The following is a 14,710-nucleotide window of genomic DNA, read 5'->3' on the forward strand; positions in this document are numbered from 1 at the left end:
TGCAGAAGTACAGAAGCACAGATGTGCAGAAGTGCAGAGGTACAGATGTGCAGAAGTACAGAAGCACAGATGTGCAGAAGTGAAGAGTACAGAAGTGCAGATGTGCAGATTGCAGAAGTCCAGAAGTACAGAAGTGCAGATGTGCAGAAGTGAAGAAGTACAGAAGTGCAGATTGCAGAAGTACAGAAGTGCAGATGTGCAGAAGTACAGAAGTGCAGATATGCAGATGTGCAGAAGTGCAGATGTGCTGAAGTGCAGAATTGCAGATGTGCAGATGTAGAGAAGTGCAAATGTGCAGAAGCGCAGAGATGCAGAAGCATAGAAGTACAGATGTGCAGATGTGCAAAAGTGCAGAAGTACAGAAGCTTTGCGCTGGCTGAGGAGCTCTCTTTCCCCACATGTTCCATAGCCTCCATTATACCTGGCACCCCATTTTTCCTTGCTCCCTAATTTCTACTCATCTGCTGAGATCCACTCTCCCTTTTAGGGCAGATATATAGCAGGACATCAAGAACTAAGCTCCAAATAGCTCTGAATCAGGCAGCCTTGAAGCTTAGCTCAGTTTTACTTTGTGCCCAAACATGACAATGGGCTCCCCAGCCCAGTCTCTCAACTGAAGTCCAAGTCCTATTTCATTGGCTGTGGCTGAAACCTGGCTGCCTCAGGAGCACCAAACATCACTCGGAGTCTGGTGGAAATATAGGTCACATTGCACCCCACGCCAGTCACACCATCAGAATCTGCACACTCTAGATGCTGAAAGGTTGCTTGCCAGACTGATGGAGCTTCCTCACTGAATTCTTGTCTTGCCCAGTCTACTTCAAGCTCCCCTACCCCATCACATGCAAGCCTTCAAAAGCCCAGCCTGACCACATGGAGGACACCTTCTAGGAATGGCAGAAATGGTTCCCACAGGCCCTGCTGGCCTCATCACCTCCTCTGTGCTCCAAGTCCAAGGAAAGCACCCATGGTCCCCAGAAAACAGCACATAAGGATTACATGTTCACCAGAGCATCCGTACAGGTGAATAAAACCTCTTTCTAATAGTATCTGGGAGGATTCAGAATGCTGTCACAGGTAACTGGCAGGGAAATGGGTGTGGGTACATGGACAGCCTTTTCTCTTCTCTTCCGCTTTAGTCCACAGCCTGCATTTCTTCTCAGCTCTACTGAATTGACTTTACAATGTAAAAAACAACCCTCCCTAGGAGAAAGCCACTTCAGTCTCTGATATTGAACCTTCTTTACAGCTACCATATTAAAGAAGGCATAAATGACTTAGAGTACTTGTGTGCCTTCCAGGAGTAAATGGATTTAATCGGAAGGCTGCTGAATAATTCATAGAATTTCAACAGTAAACTCATTGGAAAATCAAACTCCTCTGTCATTTTTCCTTAGACATGTCATTACAACCATTTTTCTTAACATGCAAACATTTTTGTTTTTTAGAGTTAGTATTAAATTCTGAGCTGTAAGATTCTAAGTTTAAACATTAAAATTTGTAGAACTAAAAGAAGTCATTAGAACTAATACAACTAAAAGAAACCATTAACTTGATGCTACTTGATGACTCTGGCTACTTGAACCTGATCTACAAGGCCACTGAAATGTATGGGAAGCCTCAAAAGCTAAGGCAGTGTGCCCTATGGGTACTTACTCATGAATTTTCCAAGTCACTATTCACCAAGCCACCAATCACATTATTCTCACATTTTCAACAAAAATCAACTACAGATGTTCTTTTAAAAAAACATAACTAAAATTTAACTATTATATGATATAACCATAGCTCAAATAAAAAAAAAAAATCCTTGTTTGTTAGGGCTGAGTTATTTTCCAGTGTATCCATATCCTGGTTTTAGTTTGTTCATTAATCCAGTGATGACATTTGGATCACATTCACCATTTTAACTATGGTGTATGATGCTGTCATGAGCATGGCTGTACAACTCCTCTTTAACACCTTTCTTTTAATAACCTCAGGTATACACGCAGAAATGAACTGCTATATTATGTGGTAATTCTGTTTCTTTCCAAAGCACTTATGACATAAATGGCAACCTGGATGAATCCCAAAGACATGATGCCATATGAAAGAAGCCAGTCATCTGAGGTACACAGAGAATCAGAATCAGCAGTGGAAAGTGGAGCAGTTACTAGTTAATGGGAGTATATTTTCAATTTTCAAAGTAAAGAATTATAGAGATAAATGGAAATGATAATCGTACTCTATAAATGCATCTAGTATCATTGGATTATACACTTAAAAATGGCTAAAATAGCAAATTGTATGCTATGTGATTTTGTCATTTTTTTTCCCTTAAGGCAAATAAGTTTATCAGGAAGACAAAAAACCTTCAACTAATTTCTACATATAAAGTAAACGCTACATTTCATGTGTAAGCATCACCTCAGATGGCAGGGGTAAGATAAATGTAGAATTAAGCAAGACTCTCACAGACTTCTAGAGGGCTTAACAGAGTAGAAGAGCCCAGGAGTGCCTGAAAAGGTACCTGAATAAATGAAGCGCAGAATGTCTGATAAACAGGAGCAGAATTGGGCATCCTTAACAATGACGCGCAGTGGCGGGTTGCTGGCAGATTCCTGGCTAGCACCTGGAAATACAGCATCTCTGTTTATGGCAAAGAGATCCTGGGTGGTTCGGACGATACTGGAGTCCTGAATGTCGGTAGGGCTCTTCACATTGAAAAGCAGCATGAAAACGTGGCTGACAGAACAGAGAACAATCTTGTGGGCCTCCACAACGCCCGTCACTTCTGGGTGGTAAAATACCACGTCCACACACTGGCAGCAGAGCAGCAGGTTGTTCAAGTCAGAGTGGTAGTGTGATGCTTCGGCTTTCAAGACAGGCATCTTTTCTGTTTCCGAGGGAAAATTAAAATAATAACCTTTTTTTTTTTTTTATGTCTACAGGCCCAATAACTAAAAAAAGTATTTTTAAAAATAAGATGGAATCCTACAAAGTACCAATACTTGCCCATTTTTAAATCTACAAATCATTGATTTTGTACAGCACAACCTAAGAGTATATGAACTAGTTCATCGGGGATTACCAAAGCACATTTTACAGAACACACATGAATAGGATATTGCTATTTTGTAGTGAAAATGGAAACTTAATGATATGAGCAATAAAATAACATTTCTCATTATTTGTGTGTCTCAAAACAAAACACTTGCCCAAGTACAGGACTTGAGAGTCACCATTCTTCTACCTGATTTAAAAAAAATCCTCTCTCATATCTGCAGTGCTGGATGGGGAGTGGAGGTCAACGGCAACCTCTTCATGTCAGTGAATTTCCATGTCTTCATAAACCACAATGACTCCAACTACTCTACTGCCCAAAATCCTAACGATTCTATTTTGTTCCTAGTCTTTTTTCCTTCTAGTAAAATAATCTACTTCACCAAACAGCAAGTAGTTCTTTCCTCTCAACATACCTCAGCCAGGGTGCTGACTACAATCCATGGGTTCCCTACAGAGCACCTTCTTTTGGATTTACCATGAGTAGTTTGAAGTGCTATTGAAGAGACAGCTTTCCATCAGCCCAGAATATCCTCAAGTCATGTCCTCCCCACAGAACCTAACTGTAAGACGTCTGGCCTCTCGCTTGCTGGCAAACCTGAGCAGAGGAACATAAGGGAAAGGTAGCCAAAGAATGGCACACCATGATCCAAGCAAGTGAAATTAGTTCCTTCAGCAACAGAAATCCTTTATTCTAAACAAAGCTCGGAAGCTGGGTGTGTGACGCTGATTACCATCTTCCAGGGCCAGGCTCCCCGCACTGCACCAAGGCCATTCTTCCTCCTATGGTTGGGGTACCTTCACAGAACCTCAAATGCTAACAGTCTGAAAGCCATGTGCTCCCAGAGCCCAGTACTAATCCTTAGAACGAGTCAGCCCCAGAGACACCTGGGAGTCATGTTGGATCCTGGGTTTTATTTAGTGCTTGGCCCACAGTCCTCTAAACTAAAAGACACATGAAACAGCTTTGTGAACACACAGGCTGAATCTGCTGCTCAGACACTGCTGGGGACCCCCAGCATTTACCCAGACCTCCAAATGAAGAGCCACTGGGGAAGTTTCTATCAGTATCAAATAGTGTGGGATGTTTTGTTCTTCTGAGGAATGAGAATGTTCTTTCCTTTGGATCAGTGAGAACAATTAGTTGTTACACTATTTGTTCTTTTCCAGCCCTGGAAGTATTTAAGGCCCCAGAATTTACCACATAACAGACCTATCCGAACTTTCAAAAACTGGAAATGATTCCCCAATTCTAATTTGTATTTCCTTGGTTTATATTTATATTCATTCAACAAATAGTTCTCCAGTGCCTACTTTGAAGCTTTTTTTTTTCTTTTTGACAAATAGGAATATCTCACATTTATGGAATACACACTGATTATTTAATACATATATACAATGTGTATCTCATTATTTCTTTGTATTTGGGCCTTTCAAATCCATCTTTTCCACTTCTTCATAAAATACAATAACATTATCATAATAAATTATAGTCAGCCGGGCAGTGGTGGTGCATACCTTTAATTCCAGCACTTGGGAGGCAGAGGCAGGCAGATCTCAGTGAGTTTGAGGCCAGCCTGGGCTACAGGACAGCCAGGACTATTACACAGGGAAACTCTATCTCGAAAAACAAACAAACAAATAAACAAACCAAAAAAGAGAGAAAGAAAGAAAAAAGGTGATAAAAACTATAATCATTACTCTGATATCAAGTATTATTTTTAGAAAAAATACTAAAGATAAACTGATCCAATAGGTACTTACTATTCTATTCTACTATATTCTTACTATTATATTCTACTATTATATTATAAAACCAATGTAAAATGTTAATATGTAATTTTATTTAACTTATTTACTTATTCATTTAATTTTGAGGTTTTTGTTTGTTTTGTTTTGTTGGTTTTTCGAGACAGAGTTTCTCTATGTAGCTCTGGCTGTCCTGGAACTCACTCTGGAGCCCAGGTTGGCCTCGAACTCACAGAGATCCACTTGCCTCTGCCTCCCTGACAGCTGGGATTAAAGGCATGTGCCACCACTGCCCAGCGCTATTTTATTTTTATAGTTACACTCACTTGCACAAATGCTAGTGCATACATACACCCTTTACTTCACCCTTTAGTAACTTTGTCATGCTGCTTTATCTCTAGACACGAAGACAAACATAGACATAGACAGACATACACACATACACAGCTGGATCCTTTAAAAGTAAGCTGCAGGCATTAGATCACTGTGACTCTGAAATATTTTCACATTATCTCCCCCAAATGAAAGCAGTGACTTATTAATTGTAATAGGTAAGAAAATTAGCAATAATCCTACAATCTCATCTTGCTTCTGGTTCATATTAAAATTCCAAGTGTCCCAAGGTTGCCTTTTAGATGTCTATTGAGCAGCATCCAGTTAAGACTGACATGTGGCCTTTTGTAGTTATCTTGTCAGTCTTTAATCTCAATGGTTCCTCTCTACCACATGCTAAGAATCCATAGGATCAACCTTACATCAGTACTTCTCAGAAGTGTGGTTTAACAACCACCCATTTCAATGTCAGCTGAGAAAGTCCTGGCCCTTGTGCCAGGTTTGATGAATCAGAATGTCAGATGGACCCTGAGCATACTTGGACTGAAAGGGATTTCTCTAAGATCTGTGTAGAATGATTTGTAAGAAATGTCTTCTTGACATCTCCACACCTGGTTGTTCCAGTTGAGGAGGTCGAATTCCATGAAAGGAGTTGGTCATTTTCCTCTTCCTCATTTTCTCGCTTGTCTTCTGATTTAAGGCTTGAATCATAAAATATTCCAACTGAAACATGAATCAAATTAAGATTAAGTCCAACACAATTATAGATGACATGATTATTTGTATTCCAAATCACATTTGCAAATGGTTTCAATGTCAGTGCCAATACTTGCAAAGATGTGCAAATAATTTTTAACATTTAAAATAAATTTGGGGGGTTGGGGATTTAGCTCAGTGGTAGAGCACTTGCCTAGCAAGCACAAGGCCCTGGGTTCGGTCCTCACCTCTGGCAAAAAAATAAAAATAAAAAATAAATAAATAAATAAATTTGGAAGGATTGATTTGTTTTGTCTGAATACAGGTGCCCTCACTTAAGAAAAAAAATATTCTTTTTGAATAATCAAACAAGCAACAAACCTTTTGCAACTTCATGGCTCCAGCAGTTTCCTCAGTGGGGAACCACTGAAGTTAGTACTGTGACATTCAAGGAAGCAACAGGTATGGCCACATCTGTGCCCAGATGTCCTCTTCAGCAATGCAGCTGCACTTGTTTCTCTTAATACATTGTTCTTTACTAACAAAAACTCTCCTCAACATGCACTAACCTAGCTCCCAGCCTGTGATGTGCCTCACAAATCGATGTCATTCACACAGCAAAATATTAAAATGTTAATTAAAAAAAACTATGAGGAAAAAAAGATACTCTATATTCTCATTCTGAGAAACCTATCTCCACACAGGCATGGTCAGCAAGATTTATCTTAAAACTCTCATGCTCCTCAGATACATACAGCGTGTAGGACAGGTCACCCCTAACTCCTGGACTAAGACTACAACCTCCTTCCATCTCCGACTCTTCCTTTCCACTTTTCATCCCCATGCTCAAGGAATTTTGGGCACCCAAGAGGACCCCCGAGCTGCAGCTGTTCCCTTACCAGTTCCCTTTCAACAGTTACCCTCAGCCAACCTCTCAGGTCTAAAGGTCCCAGCAATGGAGCCACCATTGGGAAAGCAGGCCCAGAATAGACTTGAGATCGGGGACTGGATAACTAAGTCCTGTGTCTGGGAGTCTGGTCAATGCTCTGTCTAACAAAACTTTGTGTGCCAATGGAAAGCTACAGAGAACCCTGAAATGTGACCTACATCTAATACTCAAGGAACTGAATTTTTCATTTTGATTAATTTAAATATAAATAGCAACAGCCACATGTAAAAGCACAGGCAGTTCTAGAAAGTGTGGTATCTGTTCTAGGTAGTCATGTCCTTTTGGCGCCATTAATTTACGCCCTATGGGAAGGCATACAAGTAGATGGTAGGGCTCTCTGAATTTCACGGGCAGGTATCCTCTCACTCCGGACTCTTCATCCCTGACTCTGAATCGCAAGATTTTAAATGCTCTTTCACTTCAGTATTATCATCTCCAGCTGTATTCTTGCAAATGCCATAATCTCTCACCACCAAGATTCAGTTACAAATTACTACTCAAGAGTCTCGAGACCTGAGGAATGGCTCGACAGGTAAACGTAAAGTGCTTGCTGATCAAGTGTGAGAACCTCAGTTTGGAAATGCAGAGCCCACGTACAGCCAGGAGTGGTAACATGAGTGTAATCTTAGTACCCCTACAGAAAGATGGATGTACCCCAAAGCTCCTGGGCCAGCTGGTGTGGTGTATGTGGTGGTGACAGCAAGAGAATCTATCTCAGACAAGGCGGAAAGTGAGTATCACCATGAAAGATCGTCTTCTGACCTCTGCGTGTGCACATAAGGGCACATACAAGTATATGGGCACACATGCATGTGCACACACACACACCATGACCATACATGCACATACACACACACACCAAGGCCATCTTGATCTTATTTCATATTCTTACTGTTAACATAAAGGAAACATCCATGTCTCTCTTCCAACCTTGACCACATATTCAGTCCTTCTCATATCTCTCACTGTAACTACAGCATTAGACACTAGGAAGAAAGTGAAACATGGATGAGAAAGAAGAGAAAGGGAGACGAGAAGAATGATCCTAAGTACTTCAGGCTCCACAAACTGGAATAGAGAGCCAGGAGGCTCTTATCTGAACAGAAAAGAAACTAAACCCAATCCATGAAACAGTCATCAAACAAAATCACTAAAGAAAGATGATTCCCACCTCCCCACATAAATTACCTAAATATCTCATGGAAATGTACAGTTCTTGATCAAATTAAAATATTTCAAACCACTACAATAGAAATACTGGACTAAATTATAGCTATTTATGTATGTGTAATAGAAATCAGCATCACTTATATTTGTTTATTATAGTCAAATCAGTGAACTCCAGAGAATAAAATTTCTATAGTTGTCTGTGGCAATTTAATGTTTCAGCACAAAAGTACATTAAGTCCAAAGATCTCATGTTTAAGGTAGAGTTGCCCTTGGTGTGATTTTCATTGACAGTTATCAGATTTGCCTATTGAGAAGGGTTACTTCTTGGAGAGCTGGATAGTTTAAAAACAGTAAATTGTTAAATGATGCAAAAGTACTCTCCAAAGACCTTACTGTTCTGTTACTATGGGATAGTTACCATATGTTGGGACCTAAAATGACCATAAGACACACCACCACTGCAGCTGAAATAGCAAAGCCTAGCTCCTTCACATCAAGCAAAAAGCAATCCACATACACTGTCCTTTGACTAGGAGTGTGATTTTTTTCCCACTGAAAATAATTATTTTATACAATATATTCTAATCATAGTTCCTTTCTCCCCAAGTCCTCCTGATCCTGTCCACCCCCCTACCCATCCAAATCCACATCTTCTCTCTCGCTTTAGAAAATAAATAAGCAAACAAACAAACAAAAAGCACAAGAAACACACACACACACACACACACACATAAAAACACAAAATTGGAAACCATAATATACAAGAAAAGACCAGTAAGAGGCAATAAAAACAAAACAGTATGTGACAAAAAATTTACAAGCACTCCACAGACTTTGCTTTGTGTTGGTCATCTACCACCAGGCATGGGGCCTTAAGCATGGTTTGTGTATCAGTGAGACTTCCTTGGAGAAAAGTGGTTGTCAATTGGAAATGGCTTCTTGTAGGGATGGGACCTCTTATCCTCTTCCCCCTCTTAGCACCGTGACCTCATCTGGCTTAGACCTGTGCAGGCCCTGAGCATGCTGCCATAGCCTCTGTGAATTCATATGTGCAACGTCCTGTTGTGCTTAGAAAGCACTGTCTCCTTGGTGCCATCCATCCTTTCTGGCTTAAACACTCTTTTTACCTTTTTTTGCACATAGTTCCTTGAGCCCTGAAGGGAAGGGCTTGATGACATTTAGAACCCAGTGCATGTTTGAATTATATCAAGTCTAGTTGTGATGTCTTTCTGAACCTGCATAAAAGAAAATCACTATTTTCAATTAATAGAAATAAGGAGAACTTTTAGGACCCACTGATTCAGTCAGTAAAGTACTTGCTTTGCGAGTACAAGGACCTGATCCATGTCAGGGAAAAATGTTGGGTATGGTGGGATGTAGTTGTAATTTCAGCACTAGGAAGGCAGAGACATGCAGATGCCTAAGGCTCACTGGCCAGCCAACTTCACCATTGGTGAGTTCCAGGCCAATGAGACCTTGTCTCACAAAACAAGGTGGGCAACACTCAAGAATGACCTCTGGTTTCCACACACAGCACATGTATTCCTCCCTCTCCAGTAATGCTAAGCATGGCAAAGCATGCTTCACACAGCACTAAGGCAGGAAAGACAGGTGGACCTCTCAGCACACTACCCAGCCTGCCTAACTTACTTGGCATGTTCTAGGTCAGCGAGAGGCCATGTCCTTAAAAAAGGTGAATAGTGTCTGAGGACACGAGGCTGTCCTCTGGCTTTCACATCCAAGTATGAACATATGCACCCAGGCCCACATGAGGCATAGGTGTGTATATTTGTGCATGCACACATACACAGACAGACAAACAGTAACAAGATTATTATAAACTCATGAAGGTTTATATAAGAAAATGTGATTTTGACATACACAAGGGGTGATATAGTACCAATTTTGAAAGATTCTAAAAATCATAACAGATGATTAAGAATGTTTCATTTGGATAGAGAATTTTATAATTTTACACTGATTAAGCCTATGGCACTTAACACTTAATGTGTTTCTCAAGGTTAAAACAAACCATGCTTATAAAACTAAAACTCTAATCAATGCCCTAGAAAGTAGCTAAAGTGCCATCCTGACAGATGCCTCACATGCTGCAGGGCTCTCCACTTACCACTCCTCCAAAATACTTCCCAATGTAGAAGTCATCCAGGCTGTGGAGCTCCAGATAGGTTGCTCCCAGCTCTTTGGCAAGTTGGATCCCTTCTGTGGTACTAACACAGCTTCCTCGGTCTGAGGTACACAGGGGGCATGTACAAGGTAATTCTTCTGAGGAAGGGAATATAAAAACAGAGAGTTTTAAAATTAAACATGAAAACAAAACATAGGCAATGTGATCATTAATAGATAGATTGTTATACATTAGACTCTCAATAAATAGTGTCAGTGTTGAAAAAAAGTCCTTAGATGAACAAGTACTGACCATGAGAACAGAGTGTTTTAGAAAAGAGAAGAATTTAGAAGTTGGTGAGAGGCTATTACCAAGGAAAGCATAGCAATGACAATAACCGGCCAGTGACAGCTGACCCGATGCAGTTACATAGACCCTACATAGTATCACTAGACAGTAGATCAAATGTAGCCATCTGATCATACACACGAACCATAAAAACTGAGGACTGGGTCTTCTTTTGTCATAAATTTTCTGTTAAGTAGATCATCAAGTTTGAATAAATCCTATACTTTTATTTTAATGAAACCCTCAATTGACATGGATTTTAAAAAGTTGCAGACTGCCAGACTGCCAGCACCTATAAATTTCACATCAAGTACATTCTTGATGCAATCATTTAATCCTAAAACATTCTACTAGGAAGATTTATTTTATTCTATGGTTGGGTGTTTTGCCTGCTTGTATGTCTGAGCACCGCGTGGTGTCAGGTACCAGCACAGGCCAGAAGACAACACTGGATCCCCTGGAAATGGAGTTACAGACGATTAGGAGCTACCATGTGGGTGCTGGGAAAGGAATCCAGGTCTTCCGGAAGAGCTACCAGTGGTCTACCTGATGAGTCATCTCCTCAGCCCCTAAAACATTCTACTTTAGCAATAAAATTGAATCAAATTAAAATGTAAAGACTAAAAAGTATTTAATAAAAAAGCAAACTTCTTAGGATTTATGTGTGTTCAACAGACATATTTACAACAGGAAAAGTATGGCTTATGTCATCTTTATACTCTTCCTAAGGCCAAAAATATATATTCAGCTCCATATTCACCAGCCAGCTTTGCTTTGTCTCAGGGATAAACATCAGATAGGCCATATTCAAAAAGCGGCTAAGTCAAAAGAATGAGGCAGTCTCCAAGCAAGCCTGTTGTTGTCAGCTGGTGTCCCTGGGAAGCACAGTCTCAGGTGGAGAGTGGTTCAAGTGGTTCACTACTTGGTCCTGGTTAGTGATGAAACACCATGACCAAAAATAACCCGGAGAGGAAAGTGTTTAATTTGCTCACACTTCCGTACAGAAGTCAGAGTAGGAACTCAAACAGGGTAGGAAGCTGGAGGTAGGAGCTGACACAGAGGCCACGGAGAGAAGCTGTTTACTGGCTTGCTCCCCATGGCCTGTTCAGCTTGCTTTCTTATAGAACCCAGGACCACCAGCCCAGGGATGGCACCACCCACAATGGGCTGGGCCCTCACCCAACAATCATTAAGAAAATGCCCTGCAGGCTTGCCTACAGCCTGATCTTATGGAGGAATTTTCTTATAGTGGTTCCTTCCTCTTGTATGACTGGATCTTGTGTCAAGTTGACAAAACTAGCCAGCTCAGAGAACCTAGGAACAGTTCTCCTCAGGAGTGACGGAAATGGGTATGAGTATTGGAAAGATTTTGACAACAGTGCAGTTGTACCTGAGATCTTACCTAATCCTACAGGCTCTCTGGAGGTTAGCCTTTCAGAGTTTTTTCCCACTTGAAGAAAAGTAGCAGAGCCTCTGTGTCCTACCCGCACCCAGTAATTAGATGAGGTTTGCATTCATGGAGAGGACATTATGCAGCAAAGCAGCTCCCACCTGCAGAGAGGCACATCTGGGAGGCACTGTGTGGTAGCATCAGCCAGCAAGCTCACAACTGAGGAAATGAGTGGAAGAGCCATGAAAAAGCATTTGAGCAATTCCCTTGGGCAGCACATAAATGTTACCCAGTGACTGTACACAGATGGAGCACATATGTGTTATTATGGGATGTATGCCACAGTGCATGAGTGAAAATCAAAAGGTAATTTTCTGGAATCAGTTCTCTCCTTCCACCACGTGGGTCACAGGGATCAAACCAGCTCCTCAGTCTTGGCAGCAAAGACCTTTACTAACTGAGCTGTACTATTTTAAAATTCAGAAAGCAAAGAGCCTTTAGTCCCTGCACCCAGGAGGCTGAGGCAAAGGGATCTCTGTGAGTTTGAGGCAAACCTAGTCTACATAGTGAGTTCTAGGACAGCTACATATGGAGACCCTGTCTCAAAAAAATTAATAAATAAAAATAAAGTTCATAAACCATGTACTTTTATCTTCATTTTACAGAAAAGGAAGTTGCAGCTTAGATCTGCCAGGTGTCTTAGCCTTGGGAAGCAGAAATGGCAAACAGGCAAACCTGTCCCTGCCCCACCAGACACATAAAAGTGGCATATCCAAAACAGAGTGACAAAGTCTGAATAGAGATTACCAGTTTCCAAAATACAGCAAGTAGAAACATATTAATACCATCTTCCTTAATTACACCATACATTCGTATCTTAGTGTGCTTTTTCTGAGACTTTTTCAGTTTGTAGCAAGCTGTTTATGCAGCATTTAAACTGAGAGAGAACAATGGGCATTTCTCACTCTGTACAAGGCCTTTGTAAACAGCACCTTGATTTTTCTGAAGACAGAAGCCTTCTTATGTCTATAAAAGTCTCCCTATGTGGCTAGAGGGGGCGGATAGGCAGAACACATTATGCGACTTGACTTCTGGATAAAAGTTAAATGAAGTCATCAGTGTTTCAAGAGGAAAATGAACCTGATGTTCAAGAATGGCTAACAATCCAACTTTGAGAAAAAAGTAACTTTTTTAAAGCCAGTGGAGTGAAGCCTGTTCTCCGTGTCACTGAAAATGTTTCCTTCTACTCACTTGGCAAAGAGGAAAACTGTCACGTGCACAGCTGTCAGTTGGTTAGTTACATGTTTTGTGGACTCCAAAGGATTTCTTCAAACTGGCTTTAGAGAAAAATTTTCCTAACTGGGATACTCTGAGATTCTCTTCTAAATCATCTGGCACTTCCCCATACCAATCAGTTGTAGTTAACATAAGAGTCTATGCAAAGGTCTGTCTGGAATTGCTCATAGATTCAATAAAATATTTCTGGATTAAATATATTCAGATTAAGCATATAACAACCAGAGGATCCAAAATAACATTTATTTGTTGTTTATTTTGAGACAGGGTCTAGTAGCTCAGGCTGTCCTGTAACACACTATATAGACCAGGCTAGCCCTGAACTCACAGAGATCTGCTTGCCTCATGGCTACAATGGCTCTAGGAATCAGAGTTAGTACTGTCTTTACCACCCCACAATACACACACACACACACACACACACATACACACACACTACTTTTAAGATATTGTCATGAAGTGTCTATTCATTCTTGTAAACAAACAGTGTAATCTTGCATTCAAATAAATGGCATTTCTTTCAAAGTAGTGGCATTGAGGGTAGGGCACTCTCTACAATGTTGCCATTGCTCAAAAGTTCTAGAAATTCTTTTGAAAAATTCTAGCCTAACAACATATGAAGTTTTCAGAGCTTTAAAGATAACTTGGGTTAGGGGAAAGGGAAGAAAGAAAAAAGAGAACTTGAAAGGCAGGATGCCCATCTCCTGTAATTTAGAATTATGAATGCACACTAGGGCTATTGTGCAGATTTCTCCTTCAAAGGTATTTCCACTGTGTACTAAATCCCAACGATATGGCTTGATGGTTAAGAGTGCATGTTTATCATAAGGTACAGCATAAAACAGGGTATGTAGCACACACCTTAACCCCAGTACTGATGAGATGGAGGCAGGAAGATTATAAATTCAATGTCAATCTTGTTTATATAACGAGTTCAAGATCAGTATAGGCTACATGAGGCACTGTCTCAAAAAAAAAAAAAAAAAAAAAGCCAAAAATGTGTTCAGAGCCAAATATGATGATATCAACATTGCCAAGTTTGTTTAAAAAAAAAAATGTGCAATAGGGTCAAACAAGGTTGCAATCCCAGCCTTTCAGAAGCTGAAATTTGAGGATAGCAACTTCAAGATAAGCCTAAGCTACATAACAAGGTCTATCTCAAACAAACTAATGCATGTACACAAACATACACACACACACACATACACACACACACAAGACCATCTCAAACAAACAAATGCATGTATACATACACACATACACCAAAAGAGATAAGACTGCTTTGTTGAATAAGTTCTAACAAGATCTCCAAGAGAATTAGTAAAATTACCCAGCTCAGTGAAATGTGTTGTGAGGGATGAGGTGGAGAGAGCAATAAAGCCCTTGAGTTAACAGCCAGATTTAGTTTAATTAATATGTAATCACGTGTTTAGTCAATTCATTTCATGATTTTAATGAAATGATTTTCATTTGGATTATTTACAAAAGAATTTATTCACTAACTGAAAAATGTTTATTAGTACCCACTACCAACAGAGATAGAAAGAAAGCTGAAGGACTCTGACCAGCTGACCAAGGCAGATGTGACTGCAAACATCTGCAACACAGT

The 14,710-nt window shown here is 40.3% G+C and overlaps 1 protein-coding gene across 1 annotated transcript in view; it reads right to left on the bottom strand.

Moving 5' to 3' along the window:
- Rhobtb3 (Rho related BTB domain containing 3) overlaps window positions 1–14,710 on the bottom strand; it is a 51,497-nt gene that overhangs the window by 25,668 nt on the left and 11,119 nt on the right. Inside the window, exons 4-6 of the mRNA XM_036206838.1 lie at window positions 10,071–10,225; window positions 5,739–5,850; window positions 2,513–2,878 (exon numbers count right to left, since the gene is read on the bottom strand). Coding sequence (XP_036062731.1) covers window positions 2,513–2,878; window positions 5,739–5,850; window positions 10,071–10,225 — 633 coding nt within the window. The remainder of the gene's footprint in view (window positions 1–2,512; window positions 2,879–5,738; window positions 5,851–10,070; window positions 10,226–14,710) is intronic.

Source organism: Onychomys torridus, chromosome 15, assembly GCF_903995425.1.
Source record: "Onychomys torridus chromosome 15, mOncTor1.1, whole genome shotgun sequence".
NCBI classification, from domain to species: domain Eukaryota; kingdom Metazoa; phylum Chordata; class Mammalia; order Rodentia; family Cricetidae; genus Onychomys; species Onychomys torridus.